The 17,660-nt window shown below is 41.9% G+C and overlaps 1 protein-coding gene across 1 annotated transcript in view; it reads left to right on the top strand.

Annotated features, from left to right (window-relative positions):
- The window catches only part of fat4 (FAT atypical cadherin 4), a 79,408-nt gene extending 67,178 nt beyond the window's left edge, over positions 1-12,230 (top strand). The window contains exons 10-17 of the mRNA XM_049750061.2: positions 491-595; positions 738-1,045; positions 3,216-3,301; positions 4,505-4,684; positions 4,985-5,109; positions 6,994-7,211; positions 7,975-8,236; positions 9,300-12,230. Coding sequence (XP_049606018.1) covers positions 491-595; positions 738-1,045; positions 3,216-3,301; positions 4,505-4,684; positions 4,985-5,109; positions 6,994-7,211; positions 7,975-8,236; positions 9,300-11,203 — 3,188 coding nt within the window. The 3' untranslated portion in view covers positions 11,204-12,230. The remainder of the gene's footprint in view (positions 1-490; positions 596-737; positions 1,046-3,215; positions 3,302-4,504; positions 4,685-4,984; positions 5,110-6,993; positions 7,212-7,974; positions 8,237-9,299) is intronic.
- The last annotated feature ends 5,430 nt before the right edge of the window (positions 12,231-17,660 follow it).

The following is a 17,660-nucleotide window of genomic DNA, read 5'->3' on the forward strand; positions in this document are numbered from 1 at the left end:
TGCCACGCACCATTCCTGCCTTGGCCATGTCTGAGTCCCATTGGTGTTATCAATGTCACATTCCTCATATTTTGATGTTCATTACGCTCTCCCAGCCCGTTTCGTTTCAACAACTCGTGTTCATTTTAGATGTTTGTCTTTCAGCACTGCAACAAATTCACTTTGTTCTAGAATAATTTGATCTTGGATTGGGCCTCCCAAAATGTTTAGTGTGAAGAGTCTGCCAATAATGTGGACTTTTCTTCCTATGAATATTTCAAGATGCTTTGGCTCAATTTGAACTGGGAATCATAATTTTAAATGGGAAAACGCACTTGAGTCAGTAGGATTTTACTTTTATGTCACATACTGTATATAAAGAGGGCAAGCTTATTTGATCAACACACAATCAGGTAATGGAAGCTTTGTGTCGAGCCTGTGTTCCCATTTATTGTTTTCCGATATTTTCCACCATTCCATCGTGTTAATGCGTGTTGTCTTGTGAACCCAGGCAAAACATGTGATTCCATCATCAATCACTGTGAGTGTAACCCATGTTTTAATGGCGGCTCCTGTCAGAACCGGGTGGATGGATATTACTGTCACTGCCCATTTGGTGAGTAACAACGAAGGCAACTTGCATACGTATTAGAAACCCCATTCCATTGAGGCCATTTTCCATTCATCAAATATCCTGTACTGTCAACGTAACTTAAAGTCATCCGTCAATTTCTTATTTGTTCTCTTTTACTCCTCAGGGGTTTTTGGGAAACACTGCGAATTGAACAGCTATGGCTTCGAGGAACTCTCCTATATGGAGTTCCCGTCTCTGGACCCTAACAACAACTACATTTACATCAAGTTTGCAACCCTGAAGAACAATGCCTTGCTCATGTACAACCACGACAACCAGACTGGAGACAAGGCTGAGTTCTTGGCCCTGGAGATCTTTGAGGGACGGATGCGCTTTTCCTTCAACTTGGGAAGCGGAACATACAAACTGATGACCATGATAAAAGTGTCCGACGGGCAGTTCCACACAATCATCGCCAGACGGGCTGGGATGGTAAGGGCGGACGCTTTTATGGGACATGTTTGAGGTTTAAAGAAACAGCTAAATTGTGTAAAAGGAAGAGGAATGCAGAATAGAACACAAGTTTATGTCCTGAGGTTTCCTTGCTCAAAAGCAGCCAGCTTGTTGTTTGCACCATCAGATAATTGCAGTCTCCCAGACCACTGGTAGCTTGGCTTCCAGCTTCCATGGTTTGTAATTACAATTCTATTGCTTGTTTGTGAGTTACCATATAAGGAGTTAAAACATAGAAATTGTGTCTCTTGAATGAGAAGCTTCACCCTGCCAGACATTCAGCGGCAAGGAAACTGTGAGAAGAATCCATCCAAGCTTTTATAAAATAGGCGTCCCACTGGACTGCAAATCTCTCCCACAGAGCATTGGGAACGTCACTGGGGGACCTGCTAGAACAGTTAATTTGTTGGTTTGAGTGCTGACTGATAGTTTGTAAAGTAATATGGGGACTGGGGAAGTGAACGGAAAGAATAGGATCCTTCAGTTTTCAGATCATAAGGCAGTGGGCCAGTCGGAGATTAGCATGAGAAGCTAATGTTCTCTTGGAGTAAGGGCAAAACTCCAAGGTTTGATTAATTTGGGCATCCCAATTCTTCTAGCCACAACTGAAGCTGCAATCACAATCTTGTTTAGAGAAACAATGAAACAAACAGGTACAAAACTTAATGCTGAATGACTGGTCCAATAAATCAGTATCAACAACAAACCCCCCATATGAGCAAGTAGAGTTTGACGAATTAGCCCTCGGTGCAACTCATTGAACTCTTGATTGCTTGGACTATTAGAGCCAGATTAAAACGGCACGTCCAGCACCTCCGCTATAGTAGACACCAGCGCCACTGGTTCTTCCAAAAACAGCTACATTGGAGCTCTCCCCATATTCCCTCAGCCACACACAAAAGTACTGCGGACAATCTTTCAAAGCCTTTGCGGAAAAAGAAACAACAAACCTCTAGACCGCATTAAGACAGGATAGTGAGTAGCGTTTCTAAGGCTTTACGGCCTTTGATTGCTCGAGGTTCGTACAATGTTCATGTTGTTCGGACATTTTTATGGTGCTTCAAAAGGGTCATGTTGTTGTGTGTGTGCCTCATGTGTGGCGAGGAGAGAAACGCATCGGGGCTGTGGATGATTTGTGTTCTGAGCTCCAAGGCCAGTGTGCTCCATGTTTGCATAAGATCCAGGAGGGGTGCAGTGCAGTCCCCTCAATTTTGTGATTTTTCTGCACTTTCACACAGTTTTGGGAGCTCATTTTTTTAGCAATTATCGAGTAATTTTCTCACCCAAGCACAGAGCTGTGACCATATCAGTTTGACAGCTGAAGAAAGGTTTCCTGTCCATTTTAATGGCACCCTCCTACATGCATTTGCTGGATAATCACTTGACACCATTCTGAACATTGGTCCTCAATAGATGCCCCCTGAATAAGAGCCATGTCATTCAACCACTTTGTCTTCTCTGGTCAATATGGTCAGAAATTCACAGCAAATACAATTCATAGCATTCATTGAAGCCACTCAAATAGCTTCCTCACGGCAACTGTGTAAATTGAGTGAGAAAGACAAAGAATGACTCTCAGTAAAATACAAAACGCAGAATTTGGAAAAGGTTTGAGACTAAATTACAATGAGACGGATGGATTTGTATGCGATTTTGTTTTACAATCGCTTGCATTTCTTTGCTGTTCACAGCAGCCGCGTGGGAACGCAGATCGCCTTTGTACCACGCCAAAAAATTTAAATTTAAATGGACCCCTCCTTCATGATTGTATGAAACGTTAGATTACATACCTAAATTGTGTTTCAACCTCAAAAAGTGTCCAAAGCAAGTGCTCAGGCTTGGCACCTTCATTAGTCAACTCGTACTACTGCGTTCCATAAATATTCATCCAGACCCAAGTTCAACTGAGCTGTGTGTGGAATGCGACGAAAGTTCTGCCTGACCCTAATTATCACCAGTGAGAAACTTGCTGACAGGCTGTTTGTACTTTTGACGGAGTAACAACTGCTGCACACAAGGCCCGATTGTGCGATTCGGATTCTTTGCAACTTCCAAAACTGTTGGCATGTGTACAAAGTGGAAACTTTGGTTAATTGGATTTGTCTGGGATGAATCCCCGCCACGTGACCCACAATGTGCTGTCCCGCAGGCCGCCTCATTGACCGTGGATCTGTGCGGCGACGACCAGGAACCAGGCTACTGTGCCGTGAGCAACGTGGCTGTTCACACCGACTGGTAAGACAAAATCACACACACATGCTAGAAGTTGTTTTTTTCCATTCCTCTCCTCAGTTCAACCGTATGCACTAAAATTGAGTTGACACATCCAATTCCTCAGCTTGGAAAACTTAAATAATTATAGCAGAATCCAAATGTTTTCTTCCACCTGTTATGATGTTTATTCTGCTGTGTAGCACAGTAACTCACCCCCCCCAAAAGAAAAATATAAAATCCAATGCACATTTCCCATCAGCACATGCTAGCTGAGCATTTGCCAAAGTTTTGTCAGGATTTGCGTGTCTGTCGATCGTCATCGTTTAACCAAAAACGTTTCTGGCCTTTATAAGAGGGACGTAAAATTATCCCGCCAATAACAGCGGCAGCAAAATTGCCGAGTACTCAAGGAACGACTTAGCAGTGTAATTTTTGTGTGGTGTTAATGAGTTTTCCTTCATCCTGGCTCGGCTATTGTCTCGCAACAGCTCATAGTCGCCGTGCCGAGCGCCACGTCGGGAACAAGTGAGGTAACCGTAGAAGCGCACTTGGCTGAGGTCACTGTGGCTAACCATGCCAAGTTGTCCTCAAATAAAAATTTGGAAAGGTTTTTCTTTCTTCTCAACAATATGTTTGTTCCAGCTTGAACGTGAGCTCATTTGTCATCCTTAAGGAACACAACGCCTGAGAAATTTTGTTTGGAACAACTTTTGTGCTGGCAAGTTCATGATTAAAATCCCATATACCTACTTCTTTGAGGAAAACCAAGACCTTGAGAAGCTAAGACTTTGAGCCATTGAGGATATCTCAAGACAAATTCTTGGTTAAAACTTAGCGTTTGAGGAGTTGACGAATATGATTTTAATTATAGTCTAAATGTTCATGTGCAAAGAACTTTGTGAATGTTTTGACAACAGTAATAATATCGTCAAAGTTTCGAAATAACATAATACTTAAATGGGTCATTTAGCCACCTGCTTTTGATCGGAATGAATCAATCAGTAAATATATGTTTGCCGTCAATCGCTTGCTTAAAACATGACCTTCATTATGAAAGGTTGTCGACACTTGGAAAAAAAGGGAGTTTGCTTTTCCATTTGCTTGGCTTCAGAAATGGGGAAGACGTGGTCTGAGTGAAGGACAGTTGTGTGGATACTGATTTTGTGTTTATTGCACAGCCACAATATGCCAACATTTGATTGTGGATCTCTTTTGTATGTGCAGGATCCTGGACGTGGAGCCCAATCGGCTCTCAGTAGGGGGCGTCAGGTCAATGGAGTCCGTCCTCCACCGCCCCGGTCAGGTCGCCACTCATGACTTTGTGGGCTGCATCATGGAGTTGGCTGTCAATGGACGCCCGCTGGAGCCCAGTCAGGCGCTGGCATCACATGGCATCCTTGACAGGTCTGCACCCCACCCCAACTCCCTTCAGTCCTAATTTCATCCTTTCTCCATCTTATAGCGCTTGCTCCCATCTGTCTGTCTTGCCTCTCGCTGTGGGACATCTGCTCGGCTTTTGCAGACATTCTCTAAAGCTGTGCGATACCAGAAACCGGTTGCAGATTTTTTTCGTAGAAGCGAGGGGAAATCTTTTATATGCAAATCAATCCGAATTTCGTTCCGGGAGTGTGCATCTGCCTCTTTTCTTGGAGATTCTTTTGGGCCTGTCAAACCGACAGATCTGATTGTCCTTTATTATTTTAGATGCCCAAGACTGGAGGCAGCCTGCACCGCAAGCCCCTGCAGACATGGGGGGACCTGTCTGGACCACTGGTCTTGGCAGCAGTGCCAATGCGTGGACGGCTTCACTGGCAAATACTGTGAAAAATGTAAGTCAATGTGCCTTTGAGGTGTCTCCAGAATGAATTTAATTATGCTTTCAATATTATTAATGGTTCCCCCATTGTATGAGTCATTGTGTTGGTCATGACGCCAGCTGCCTCCATCTCAGCTTTGTGTCTTTAATTAGAAAAGTATTCACAGTGACGACTTACAATTGTAATGCCAGTGACTTTTTCCGGGTGCCGCTGTTCTGTGTCAACCTGGCTATTTTCCGGCGTTGCTGCAGTAGCAGAGGCGGGACAGGCTTGTCATTTTGGACACTGGAAACATACTTCTGAATTTTAGGTTATCAAATGAAGGAAAATAGATGCAATTTTGCAGGATGATGGTGTCGTCATGTTTTTATGTGAAAGAAAGAAGAATCTTGTTAATTTTAACGGCTGGCCTAGATAGCAAAAATCATTCAAGACATTTTTTCAAACTGTTCAGAGCTGTTTCTGGACACTAAAGCAAGAACACTGTTAGGGGTGCCAAACTTATTTATGATCCAAAAATCGGCCATCCAAGATTACTGTGTTATTATACTATCAACTCAAATGTATGTTGTTGCAAGCAAAATGACTTTTGTTCTAGAAACAAGAAGTATTGACATTATTTTTTAAATACACAATTGGGACTGTGATTGACTGGCAAAAAGTTCAAGGTCCACCCCACATGTCTACCAAAGTCAACTGGGATAGGCTCCAGCGCACCAGAAAGACACTAAAGAAAATAGTTGAATAGATAAGCAGTTGGAGGACGCCTGATGGGATAGTCTATAACCATGCATTTGTGGATAAACACAAGATTAATAGGGTATAAGGAGTATAGGCGACATCACCACCTATCAAATTTCAAGGGTTTCAACAACCCTGCTGTTTTTCTTGCACGCAACTCATAATGTAGACGACCAAGATGAGGTTTATTAAACTGGGTGTTTGACAGCTGTTTGTCTTATTCTTCTGTCTTCATAAAAAAGACCCTGAAGAAAAAAATGTGTGGTGCAGCTGTGCATCTTTCAGCACCTCGGAAGGTGAAGACAGAGTGATGGTGTTGACATAGCTGGTGGGAGCAATCCTGCCTGGCATTTCTGCAGAGGCAACGTTATCACAGTGGCATTGTTATAGATATTATTGTCCGTGGAAGACCTGAACCTAGAGTACATTTCGTAATAGAGGATATATTTCCCGAAATAATTAATCTGTTCAAGTAAGGTCTGTTATGTACTAACATTGTAAAATGAAGGGAACCGATGTAACGTTAAAACAACAAAATCATTGTCAAGTCATTGATGCAGTGACGAACTTGCATGAGACGAGATAAAAAGATGCCATGCCACTCACATTCCAGCGTATTTCATGTTATAAATCGTAGTAAGCAACCCGGACAGAGACCTGTGACAGATTTCATATCCGATGACGACTTTGAAAAATAAAAGCTGGATTTGTAGTTCTGGCTGGTAAGGGGAAAAAAACACTTGAAATAAATATCCAGTTGAGAACAAGGAGTTAAGATTAAGATATTGAAGAGTTAAGATTAGATAAGGATTCAACGTTGAGGAATTAGAATTGAGATTGAATTCCAAATATTACAACATTCCATGTCTACTCAAGCAACACTTTGAGGCACTTTGGTTACACGTGTACTGTACTAATATTCATCTCACTGACACATGGGACCCTCTTAACGGCCTGCATACTTCAGTTTGGCTTTGGTATCTGTAATTATGAGTGAGAAATGGAGGCCCAATCTGTGGTTCTGGCTGTTGAATAAGGAAAATAACTGACACATGAGTGCGCAGCAGCTGCAGAGTGAGTAACGATTCAAAGCCACTGGAGAACTTTGAACAATGAAACAGATGATGAAGATTCTTTGGCCCGTCTGTTTTGCAGATATCACGGCTGACACTGCGCTATCCCTGGATGGGACCGGCCGCCTAGACTATGCCTTGAAACAGGGCCCCAAGCGGGACGTCCTGCTCAGGCGGTCATTGCAGGGCGGGATCCATGACCCCGTCATGCCTAGCCGTCTGGAGGTCAAGTTCAGGACACGTGGCAAGAGTGGCACATTGCTGCACGTGCAGGAGAACAGTAACTACACCACTGTTAAGGTAGGAGCACGGATATTTTCTCATTGTAGCAAATAAACTCTGCTCTCACCTCCTACTTGTCCAGTACTATAAATGTATGACCAGCCATTTCCACGCATGAGATCCATGTGAGTAGCAAACAGGCTGTTGCTTCAGTTAAACAGCATCAGATTGATCCGACTTATAAATAATGAAACACAGCAGCTCTGGAATCAAATGTTTTCCAAGGGAAGTTAATGCCCCTGAAGTATTGAAAATGATCACGGGAGGAAGTCTGGAGTTTGACTTATCAGCGCCAAGGAACAAAACGATCATTAAGAAGGACGACTGAGTCGGCATTATGTGAAAATCCACTTCTGTTGGTGTTTTTCAGGTGGATTATTAAATTAAAAGACAAATAGAAGATCCACTTTTCCACTTCTTGAGTTAAGACTACATCAAGAACAAGACAGATGTTAAAACCATGGTTTTTGGAGATAAAATGAAAAATGTTGTACCCAATTTAAGCCAAGTTAATACCTTAAGGAGTTAAAATTATGACAAGATTAAGACTTTGGAGAGTGGAGGGCTACAACAACACAAGAGTTTCCTAAAATAGAGTTTGCGATGATGACACCAAAACTTTGAGGAGTAAAGAGTAAGACTCAAGGGATTTAAGTCTGTGACAAGTTAAGACCAAAACTAATTGTTCAGTTAGTTAAGAATGGATCCAGAAGGGCGCTGTGAGTTAAGGAAAGACTCAATTAATTGATAGATGGCCAAAAACTCTGTTATCCTCCCTCAGATGAGAAATGGCAACATCCACTACATCTCGGATGCAGGCGTGGCAGGCAAAGTGGAGCGAACCATTGGAGACGTGGTGCTGTCTGATGGTCTGTGGCACACCCTTTTGCTGGTGAAGAACAGCTCCAACACCTTGATGCAAGTGGACAACAGCCATTCCCGCATAATCCAGCTTCCTACCCAGGATTTTGGAGGTCTTGGCGTCCTCACCATTTCACTCGGAGGGATCCCGCCTGGTCCTGCACAGCAAAAAACTGCGGCAGGTGAGGTTCTACAAAGGGTCTTTGACTGCTGCTTTAGGGATGTCCCCAAAATTCAGATTTTGCCATCAAATCATAATTAGGCACTTGGAAATGCAGTGCAAATCTCACCTCATTGTGGTGTTTTTGGATTATTGATGCAGTACTACAGTGGAGCCTGGTGTCTCTTATGCATGAGCACACCTAAGTACATATTTCTCTTGTGTGTTAGGCAGTACTTTTGTTAAATCAAATACATGAATGTTGTTCTGATTGCCAACCATATTTGGTGGCCAATTTATTGAAATTTGACACTGCTAAAATGTGCCTGTTTTGAATTTATAATACTTGAGGAAATGTTGCTTTGTTAAATATCAGTAATGGGGGGGGGGGTGTTTGTCTTGTTTCCTGTGGTTTTGACCTAAATCATGGTTCAGATATCCCCTAAATTGTGTTAGGGACGCTTTGGAAAAGGTGAACCAGAGTATTTCCAGACAGATGGAATGTGGCATAGTACATTTTCCATTTTTCTGGGGACGGAAAATGAATCTAATGCCACAGACTAATATGGTAAAAATCATGATTTGTTAAGGGAGGGCATTTTTCCGAGCATGCAGACTCTGTCAACTCTGACCTCAGCAGTGCAGCACATCTTCAGTGTTTTACGATCAAACACAAAATGGCCTGAATATGCACTGCAATGAATTTAATAATAAAAAAATATATATTAACATCACTGAGGCAGTGTTGTTTGACAACACACAAAGCCAGAGATTAAATTACATACAGACGAAGTTATCGAACACAGATGTATGTCTGGAAGCTACAACAGCTCAGACAATAGACTCATTTTTTTTTTTAATAGAACACTTTCCATTTTTCTTTATGTAAATCCACAAGCTAAGCATGTATTTTTTCTCTACCAATTAGCTATCCAAACAATATTCCTTTTGTTGTGAGTCGAGCTCCCAGTTCCTGTTTGAGAGAAAGTGAGCAAGCATCAGCCCCAGGAAATCACTCAATTATATCACTTCAGAAAACTGTTGCCTCTATCAGCTGTTTATTTTCCCTTATTTTTTGTCCGCAGGTTTTGATGGCTGCCTGGCCTACGTGAAATATAATGGCGAGAATCTGCCTTTCACTGGAGAACATGGCCTTGTTGCGTTAACCAAGACCAGTTCATCAGTCAAGATGGGTTGCAGAGGTCCAAACTTGTGCGAGAGTAGCCCATGCTGGGATGGCCTGATGTGCATCAACCAATGGTACACGTACCAATGCGTCCCACCAGGCGACTGTGCCTCCAGTCCTTGTCAGAACCACGGGAGCTGTGTGCCAGACTCCCATTTGGGTTTCACCTGCGTCTGCTCTGAGTTCTACACCGGAAAGACGTGCGAGACCCAGGTGGCCTGCCTGGGTGTCCAGTGCCCTCAAGGGACCACCTGCAACACGGCCAACAACGGTGGTTTCATCTGCCGTCCAAATCCCGCAACGGAAGCCATGGTTCTCCCTATTTGGGCAGTACCCGCTATCGTGGGTAGCTGTGCCACAGTGCTAGCTTTGGTTGTGCTCAGTCTCATCCTGTGCAACCACTGCAAGGACCGCAATAAAACCAAAGTGCCAAAGGATTCCAAGGAGAAGAAACCCAAGGAGAAAAAGAAAAAGAAGAAGGGGAGTGAGAACGTGGCATTCGATGACCCAGACAACATCCCACCATATGGAGATGACATGACAGTCCGAAAGCAACCAGAAGGGAATCCCAAGCCGGATATCATTGAGAGGGAAAATCCATATCTGATCTACGATGAATCCGACATTCCTCACAACAACGAGGCAGTCCCGAGTGCTCCTTGTGCCCCTTGCAATGGTCCCGAGGCCGATATTGAGCACTACGACATTGATAACGCCAGTAGCATTGCACCGTCTGACGCAGACATCATCCAGCACTACAAGCAGTTCCGAAGCCACACTCCCAAATTCTCCATCCAGAGGCACAGCCCGTTGGGATTTGCAAGGCAGTCCCCCTTACCACTCGGTGCCACTAGTTACTCTTACCAACCTCAGTATACTCAAGCGCTAAGATCCACCCCACTCAGCCACGCCCACTCAGCTTGCCCCACGCCGAACCATCTTTCCAGACATTCCCCGGCCCCATTCACCAAGCCGTCCTCCTTTTACAGAAACACCCCGACCAGGGAGCTTAACCTTGCTCGCCGTGAGGGCAGCCCCCTCGACCTGCACAATGACATGTGCCAGCCACCGCCCATGTTCAACTACGCCACCCGGCTGGGGAGGCGCAGCAAGAGTCCACAGACCATGGCAAGCCATGGCCACACGTCCCGCCCGGGGAGTCGGCTCAAGCAGCCTATTGAGCAAATTCCCCTGGAGACGGCCCCTCCCGTAGGACTGTCCATTGAGGAAGTGGAGCGGCTAAACAATCCGCGTCCTCGCAACCCCAGCATCTGCAGCGCCGATCACGGGCGCTCCAGCTCAGAAGAGGACTGCCGCCGGCCTCTCTCACGGGTCCGAAACCCTGCGGACGGCATCCCTGCCCCAGAGTCCTCTTCGGAGAGTGACTCACATGACTCCTTCACCTGCTCAGAGATGGAGTATGACCGGGAAAAACCTGTTTCTTACAGCTCCCGGGTCCCCAAGCTCTCGCAAGTCAATGAGTCTGACGCAGACGATGAGGATTACGGCGGGAGGCTGAAGCAGAGGCGGTACTCGACCCGCCGGGCGGAAGGTGGTCCTGGCACGGCCCAGCTGCCGCCTACTGAGCACCACAACACACTGGCTCACAAACTGGGCCCGCCAGCTGGGGCATTCAACTGGGACAACCTCTTGAGCTGGGGTCCCGGTTTTGGACATTATGTTGACGTGTTCAAGGACTTAGCAATGCTTCCTGAAAATGCATCTGCAAAGGACATTGAAATGAACAGTGGGGATGGCTCTGTCACCATTCTAAATGAAGGAGAAGCGGAACAATACGTATGAGACTATTTATTGTCACGTTGTAGATTATGGCGATGTTCTCTGAAAAGAACGTGGGACTATGTGTTTTTTTTAATTGAAAAATAATGACGACTTTCAATGCAGTAAGGCAGTACCAACGGCACCTGAATCCACCTTGGAAAGGTTATACCAGTCTCCGTCCAACTGTTCCGTCCTGCGTTGTTTGCACCCTTTGAAGAAGCTTACGTCTGAATTCAATTGACCTTCATACATGTTATCTCTCTGAAACCTTTCTGTTCCTTATTACTTATATTGCCTCTCCCTCACAGCCTGAAAGATAAGACGGCAGATTAAATTAACACTCCCAGCTGTTGAACGAAACAAAACTCCTGTTCATACGTTGTTCGTAGACTTTTAATTCCACTGCAAAGAAAACATGTGCGTTTTGAAGGGACCGCACCTGCAGACACCGCGTGAAAGTAAGCACACACCGATTTTCACCTCGGGTTTTGTTTTCTCACACAAGACTGGCTAATTGCTCCAAGAGTGACGATGAATCAAGTCGTCTGCCTTACACACATTTGAGGATTACAGCATGGACAGTAATATGTTGTTTGTTTTTTGTTTGGGTGGTATAGTTTGCATTTCAAATGCTTTGCCATTTTGATTTTCAATCAACATGGTGACAACCGAAGGATTTTTTTTATTTTTTATTAAACGACCCAAACAGACAAACAACGACTGTGTATATTGTTCCCACAATTCAAACGTGGAGTCATTTGTCATTGGTGTCTTTGTCCATTATGTTGATATTATGTTGTAAGGTTGCTTATTTTTTTTTGTACGTTTTATTAACTTAAATTACTTAAGCTGTGTTTTTATGGATATTTTTTCATAAGCCGAAATGTATGTTCTTACTTTCGGGGAAAGTAAGGTTTAAAGACATATTTTTTACATGTGTTACATATGTAATGTCAGTATTTTCCACTTTTTATAAAACTATAACATGTTGTATGCTTTGTACTTGTAAAAAGCCAATAACATAATAAAAAAAAAATATTTATTTAAAGCTGCTTGTTGATTTTGTTGCCAACCATTTAGACAAAAGTCAGTGCAGTCGATCAGTACTAATATGGAAGTTGCAAAATAGAAAAACATTTTAATGATATGTACTTTTGTCCATAACACTGTAGAATTTAAATGCTCTTATTTTATGGGACGAGTGGCTATAATTAGATGAAAATAGCTGTGAAAGTTGTGAAAAGTAATGAAAAGGAAATTGAGAGAAGAAACTCTACATCAATTTGACAACGTTATATACTTTGAAGAAATATATGAGAAATATTCTAATATGGAAAAAAGCTACATTAAAAAAGCCATGGTAAACCAAAACTGTAATATTATTATTTTTTTAAATTTAAAAAATCAAAGGTGCGACTTCCCCTTTAGTCTGTTACAAACAATTGTGCAAATAATTCTTAATATTGACTTTTGAATAATGTTGACTTTATACATGACCAACTTGATGAAACCTGAAGAGGGACTTTTTGTCAAAATATCAAGCCCAGTTCTACGCAGAACAAATTTGAACATGATCAGAAAAAAGAATGCAATCTGGAAAATGTCTTGCGACAACCGAAAACCATACAGATGCTAATGTTTCCCACACTATATGACGATCCTGCCAGCTGACACACTCTTTGAAGATTTTACAATCCATGATTGAAGGTGCGACCGAGGCACCCTTCAACTTCCCATAGATCTCACGCAGCGTTTTCCTACCAAGCCGCAAATATTCATCAAACGTCAAATCGCCGTTCAAATGATTTCCATGTTGACTTAAGCAGTATTTTTGAAAGGATGTGGCACAGGAGCTGCTGACATTGGCCTCTCAGAATAAATAGTTCAACCGCCACCTTTCTCCAGGGAAATGCTTATGAAGATTGATGATTATGAGCCGCATCTATAGCACCTCCTTTAGTCTGCATTTATTCATCCTTCCATCGTTTAATGTATTTCTGACTGAGAAGACATGTCCCGCATTTGACTATAAAAAAAAAAGCAAGGATGGTGTGTAAACAAAACTTTACTTAAACTCTCCAGAGGACTAACAAGTAAATCAAAAGCAGAGTTTGTCTGCTGTTTTATGGATTTACAATCTAATTGCATCCATTCTGCCTTGAGTCAAAGCTTGGATGCAGCTCTGAAAAACAGCCACATTATACAGTTTATTTTACCTCAGTAGGTTCATCCTCAGTAAAAAACAAAACGCCACATCCGGGTTAGATTACTTGATACTGTAACAATGGATGTACCAGAGTAAAGTGTAACTTTCTAACATGTTACCAACATTACTGCCAATTAATTAGTAGTTCAGCAGAGCACAAAAATAGTGGCTATTTGTACATTAATTACTTGTTTAATTTATACATATGTAACGTCATGCTTTTATAATCAATGTATTGTTAGTTTTTGTTTATTTTCTTTATAATTTAGTAATAGGTAAACTAACAAAATGAGTTGCCATGAATAAATGCCAGACCCCAATATAGGTCCCAATTTAGGCAAAGTGCATAATAACCAATAAATAGACACATTTAATAATACAAAATATTACTTGTTAAACTTGTATTCAACTTGAAAATGTTTATACTGCTATTAAACATCAAATTCAATCACAAAATAGATCTAATATGTTACAGAAAAATAAAGGGCTTACCCCCAACGCTATCTAGTTGAAAAAAGTACTATTACTAAATAAAATAGCGTTCTAAAAAGATCAATAAAATAAACACATGGGAAGCATGTGTATTTATTTATTGTATCACTTATTGTATACACTCATATTTATTGTTCATTCATCCTATAGTATTTATTATATTAAATAATGATACATCAAAAATAAAATACGACCAATAAAAATAACACCTGTAATTTACTTTACAGATAAATACACATATATATACACATGTGATCACCCATTCCTTTCAGGTTAATGTTAAAAGTCACTTCCGCTTGAAAACCTTTCAAGGTCATCTTTATAGATGCCACATCTGCTCCACAGGCTGTGCGTGTTGTGGTTAGGATGTCAACCTTAACACGTGGACACAATTAGGCACAGTAAAAGTATTAACAGCACCACGGCTATTAATTGGGGCATGGTGTACAATTAAAGGGGAGGAAATTATTTGATATTTACACTTTAAGGACTTCTCATTTTAATGGGTGTAAAAATAAATAACAGCATATGTCTTTATTTATGCTTTTTAATCATAGAATTGGAATGCTGAATTTCATTGAAATCATCTTTCCATCCATTTTCAACTCCACTTATCCAGTTAAGCCATTGTGATGTTCCATTGTGAACACATCATCCGCAAGTGCAAGCCAAATTAGCAACATCTGTTGCAAGCTTTGCACTTTCCGAAGAGTTCTGGGTAGAAATACCAAACCAATGATGACTAATTTGTCCTTGAAGTTTGCTTAATGTTGGAATTATCGGACTAAATCAAATTAGGGCACGGCCGTGAAACACTGCTAATTGGGACCCTGGAGGAGTCCACCCCCCACCCCCCTAAGGATGCATAATAATAATACACACGCTGGTCATGTATCTTTCATGCATATTACTTTTCATGTGGGTCAACATGTAAACAACAGCGATTAGTTTCAATGGATTTACACATCGCTTGTCTGCTTGAGTGCACCCACTCGTTCTCGACTCAAAACTGCTCTAAAGAATGCAATTTTATTGGCTTGAATTGTGTTACGTTTGGAGATAAACAAGTTCATGCATGTGATGTATTATTGCTAAATAAAAAAAAAACCAAGATGAATAGAATAGGCCTATTTTCTTCATTTAGTAAAAGTTACATACTAACTATTATACTATTTAGTAAAAGTTACACACTAACTACAAGTGCTCCAATGAATCTTTTTTTAAATTAATTTATTTGTTGATTGTTTTGTTTAGATTCATAAATAATACTTATCCTTTTATTCCATTGGTTTGTCTCAAAATGGACAAAAATGAGTTTTCCATGAAAACAAATATTTGCAAATGTCTTATTTTGAATTAAACATGGTATCAAATGATTTCCTCATCATCAAAATATTTATCTTTAATTTGATAAGTGATTACATTAGAACTATTACAAAAATGTAAAACATTATAATATGAAAAAGTATATAAATATGTTTTCTTGATAAAAGCCAATATGATGTCGAGACAAAACACTAAACAAAATTCATTTAAAACTATATGTTTACTTGTATGGCACGCTTTATCATTATTAGTAGCTAAAAATTTGGACAAAACATGAACCGCCGCTGGTACACCAATATTAGCGTACTTAATCGAAGATTTATTCGCGTATGCGTTGAATGGTCCCAAACGATCTAATCCAATAAAAACAATACACTCTCATTGTGTGACATCAATCGGCCGTCCTTGAACGTCAGCGCGAGACGCGGCGCATGCCAGTGTAAACCCACTTCACCTCCACACAGGATGCACTTAGCTTGAGCGAGCTCCAAAAACAGCTGCGCAGCGCCCTTGTGTCAATGTTCCCACCCTGCCCCATGCTCAGCTTGACTTGTAGGCCTTTAAATCAAGCCCTGGTAATGAGTCAACCTGTAGACACGTACGTACTGGGGAAGTACGACTGTTTGCTGACAACATGACAGCTGCCCCAATGGCAACAAAGTGGACAATTTACAATGATGTTTATATTAAGGGTGCGGCCTATTTTTGTACAAAGGGTTTCAAATAATGTTTTCCCATAAAACAATGTTGCTTAATTAAAATGATGGAAAAGGCTTAATGTAACTCAATGTAAGATTTGTCACAATTAAGCATCCGTTTTTCATCTGTCTCAGGGCGCTGCCATTTTGTCTTTTACCGTCCTATCACTGTCAACCCGAATTGATATGAAATTGACTTCAGACCCGCATTGCGAATGTTACGAATGACTTGGTTTCTGGTTTTTTGGTCGTGTGATGTTTGCGGCAATATTTAAAGGGTTGCCACATATTGCAGATGCTATTTGTTAGCTTCTCTTTGTCATGTTATCATTTAGCTAGCACACTTTAAGACAAAATTATACGTTTATTTTTATCATGTGTTCAGTTTGATAAGGTCACGGTTCAAATTGCCCAAAAGGTTCACCTGCGAATGGCAGTAAACAATTTGAAGCCTCTTTTTTTGAAATAGTTTACAATCTGTGAACGATGTTATGCAAGTGAGTAAAGCCAAAAGCTGTGTGCTAAATTTCTTGCTGGCGCAACAGTTTTCGCCACACTTGTCGAACATCATTAACCGATGTTTTGGTGTGGTCGCGGATGATGACTGATTGTTTGTCGGACGTGCGGTCCGGCGCAGGCTAAAAGCGGCGCTGCCGACGTCAGCGACGCCAACCGTGGCAAGCAGAGAACTTTTCAAAAGTGAGACGGCAGCAAACAGGCGCGCCGAGCTGACCGGCGCAAACTGTAAATCAGTAGCTTCTAATTAGAGCGCAATATCGCTGAAGTAGCATAGTGTGACGGGGCATCACAAACACATGGCGTGGCGCGGCAAGTCTGCGGCATGAGCTTGTGACGACAACGCTTGCGCCATTCTGGCCTCCACATCTCAAGCCTCAAAGATTGAAAGTTACAACTGGAAGAGAGGCCAAATAAGACGGGACGGTGGAGGCGCAACTTTCTTCCGACAGCTCCTGAGGATCGCTTTCATGTGTGTTGAAAGGCTTGAAGCTGGCCGCACTACACACACAAATGCAAACACGCAATCACACAAAGCTACACAGCTTCCCCACACGTGTTAGCAAAGACAGAGGCTGCTGATCATGTGTGCAGCATTAAGAAGCATTAGAATGCCTTCAGGGGTGAATCTATGCAAATATCGCGGTTGACACTACAATGACAGAGAATCGAAATGCGCACAATGTGAATCAACTTGGTAATTAAGTACATAGAGTAGTGCTTTGACGCACAAGTGACTCAAGGTTTTAGATCCATTTTAGGCTATCGTGAACAAAAGGACACGGGAATGCGGTTCCAACTTGGCAGCTGAGTGTAAAGCACATTCATTTTGCATGGAGAGATAAAATGAAAAAATGAAAAACAAGCTTCATGACTTCATCGTGCTTCGTTTTGCTCATTGGTTCACTTGAGTGGTGGATTTTCCCATGCCCTGCTATCTGTTCTCAAGTCTTAATCTTCTCACTTTGTCTTTATAAAAGGCTCTAGGCTTCATGCTAATTGTCCCTCAATGGCCTGGTTACCTCTCATCTACATAATGCACCTTGTTTCCTTCTCACCCTCATTCGCATTCAACGGAGGAGCAAGCGGGACTGTAACTGCCCCGGGCGACGGGCAAACAAAATAAACTGAAATCAGAAAGGAAGATTTTCAATGAGAGTGTGAAATGGGAGGTTCTCTGCTAATGACAAGATTCAAGTAAAAAACAAAAAAACATCTTGTGATGCATTTGAAGTTTGAA

This window comes from Syngnathus scovelli, chromosome 1, assembly GCF_024217435.2.
Source record: "Syngnathus scovelli strain Florida chromosome 1, RoL_Ssco_1.2, whole genome shotgun sequence".
NCBI lineage: Eukaryota > Metazoa > Chordata > Actinopteri > Syngnathiformes > Syngnathidae > Syngnathus > Syngnathus scovelli.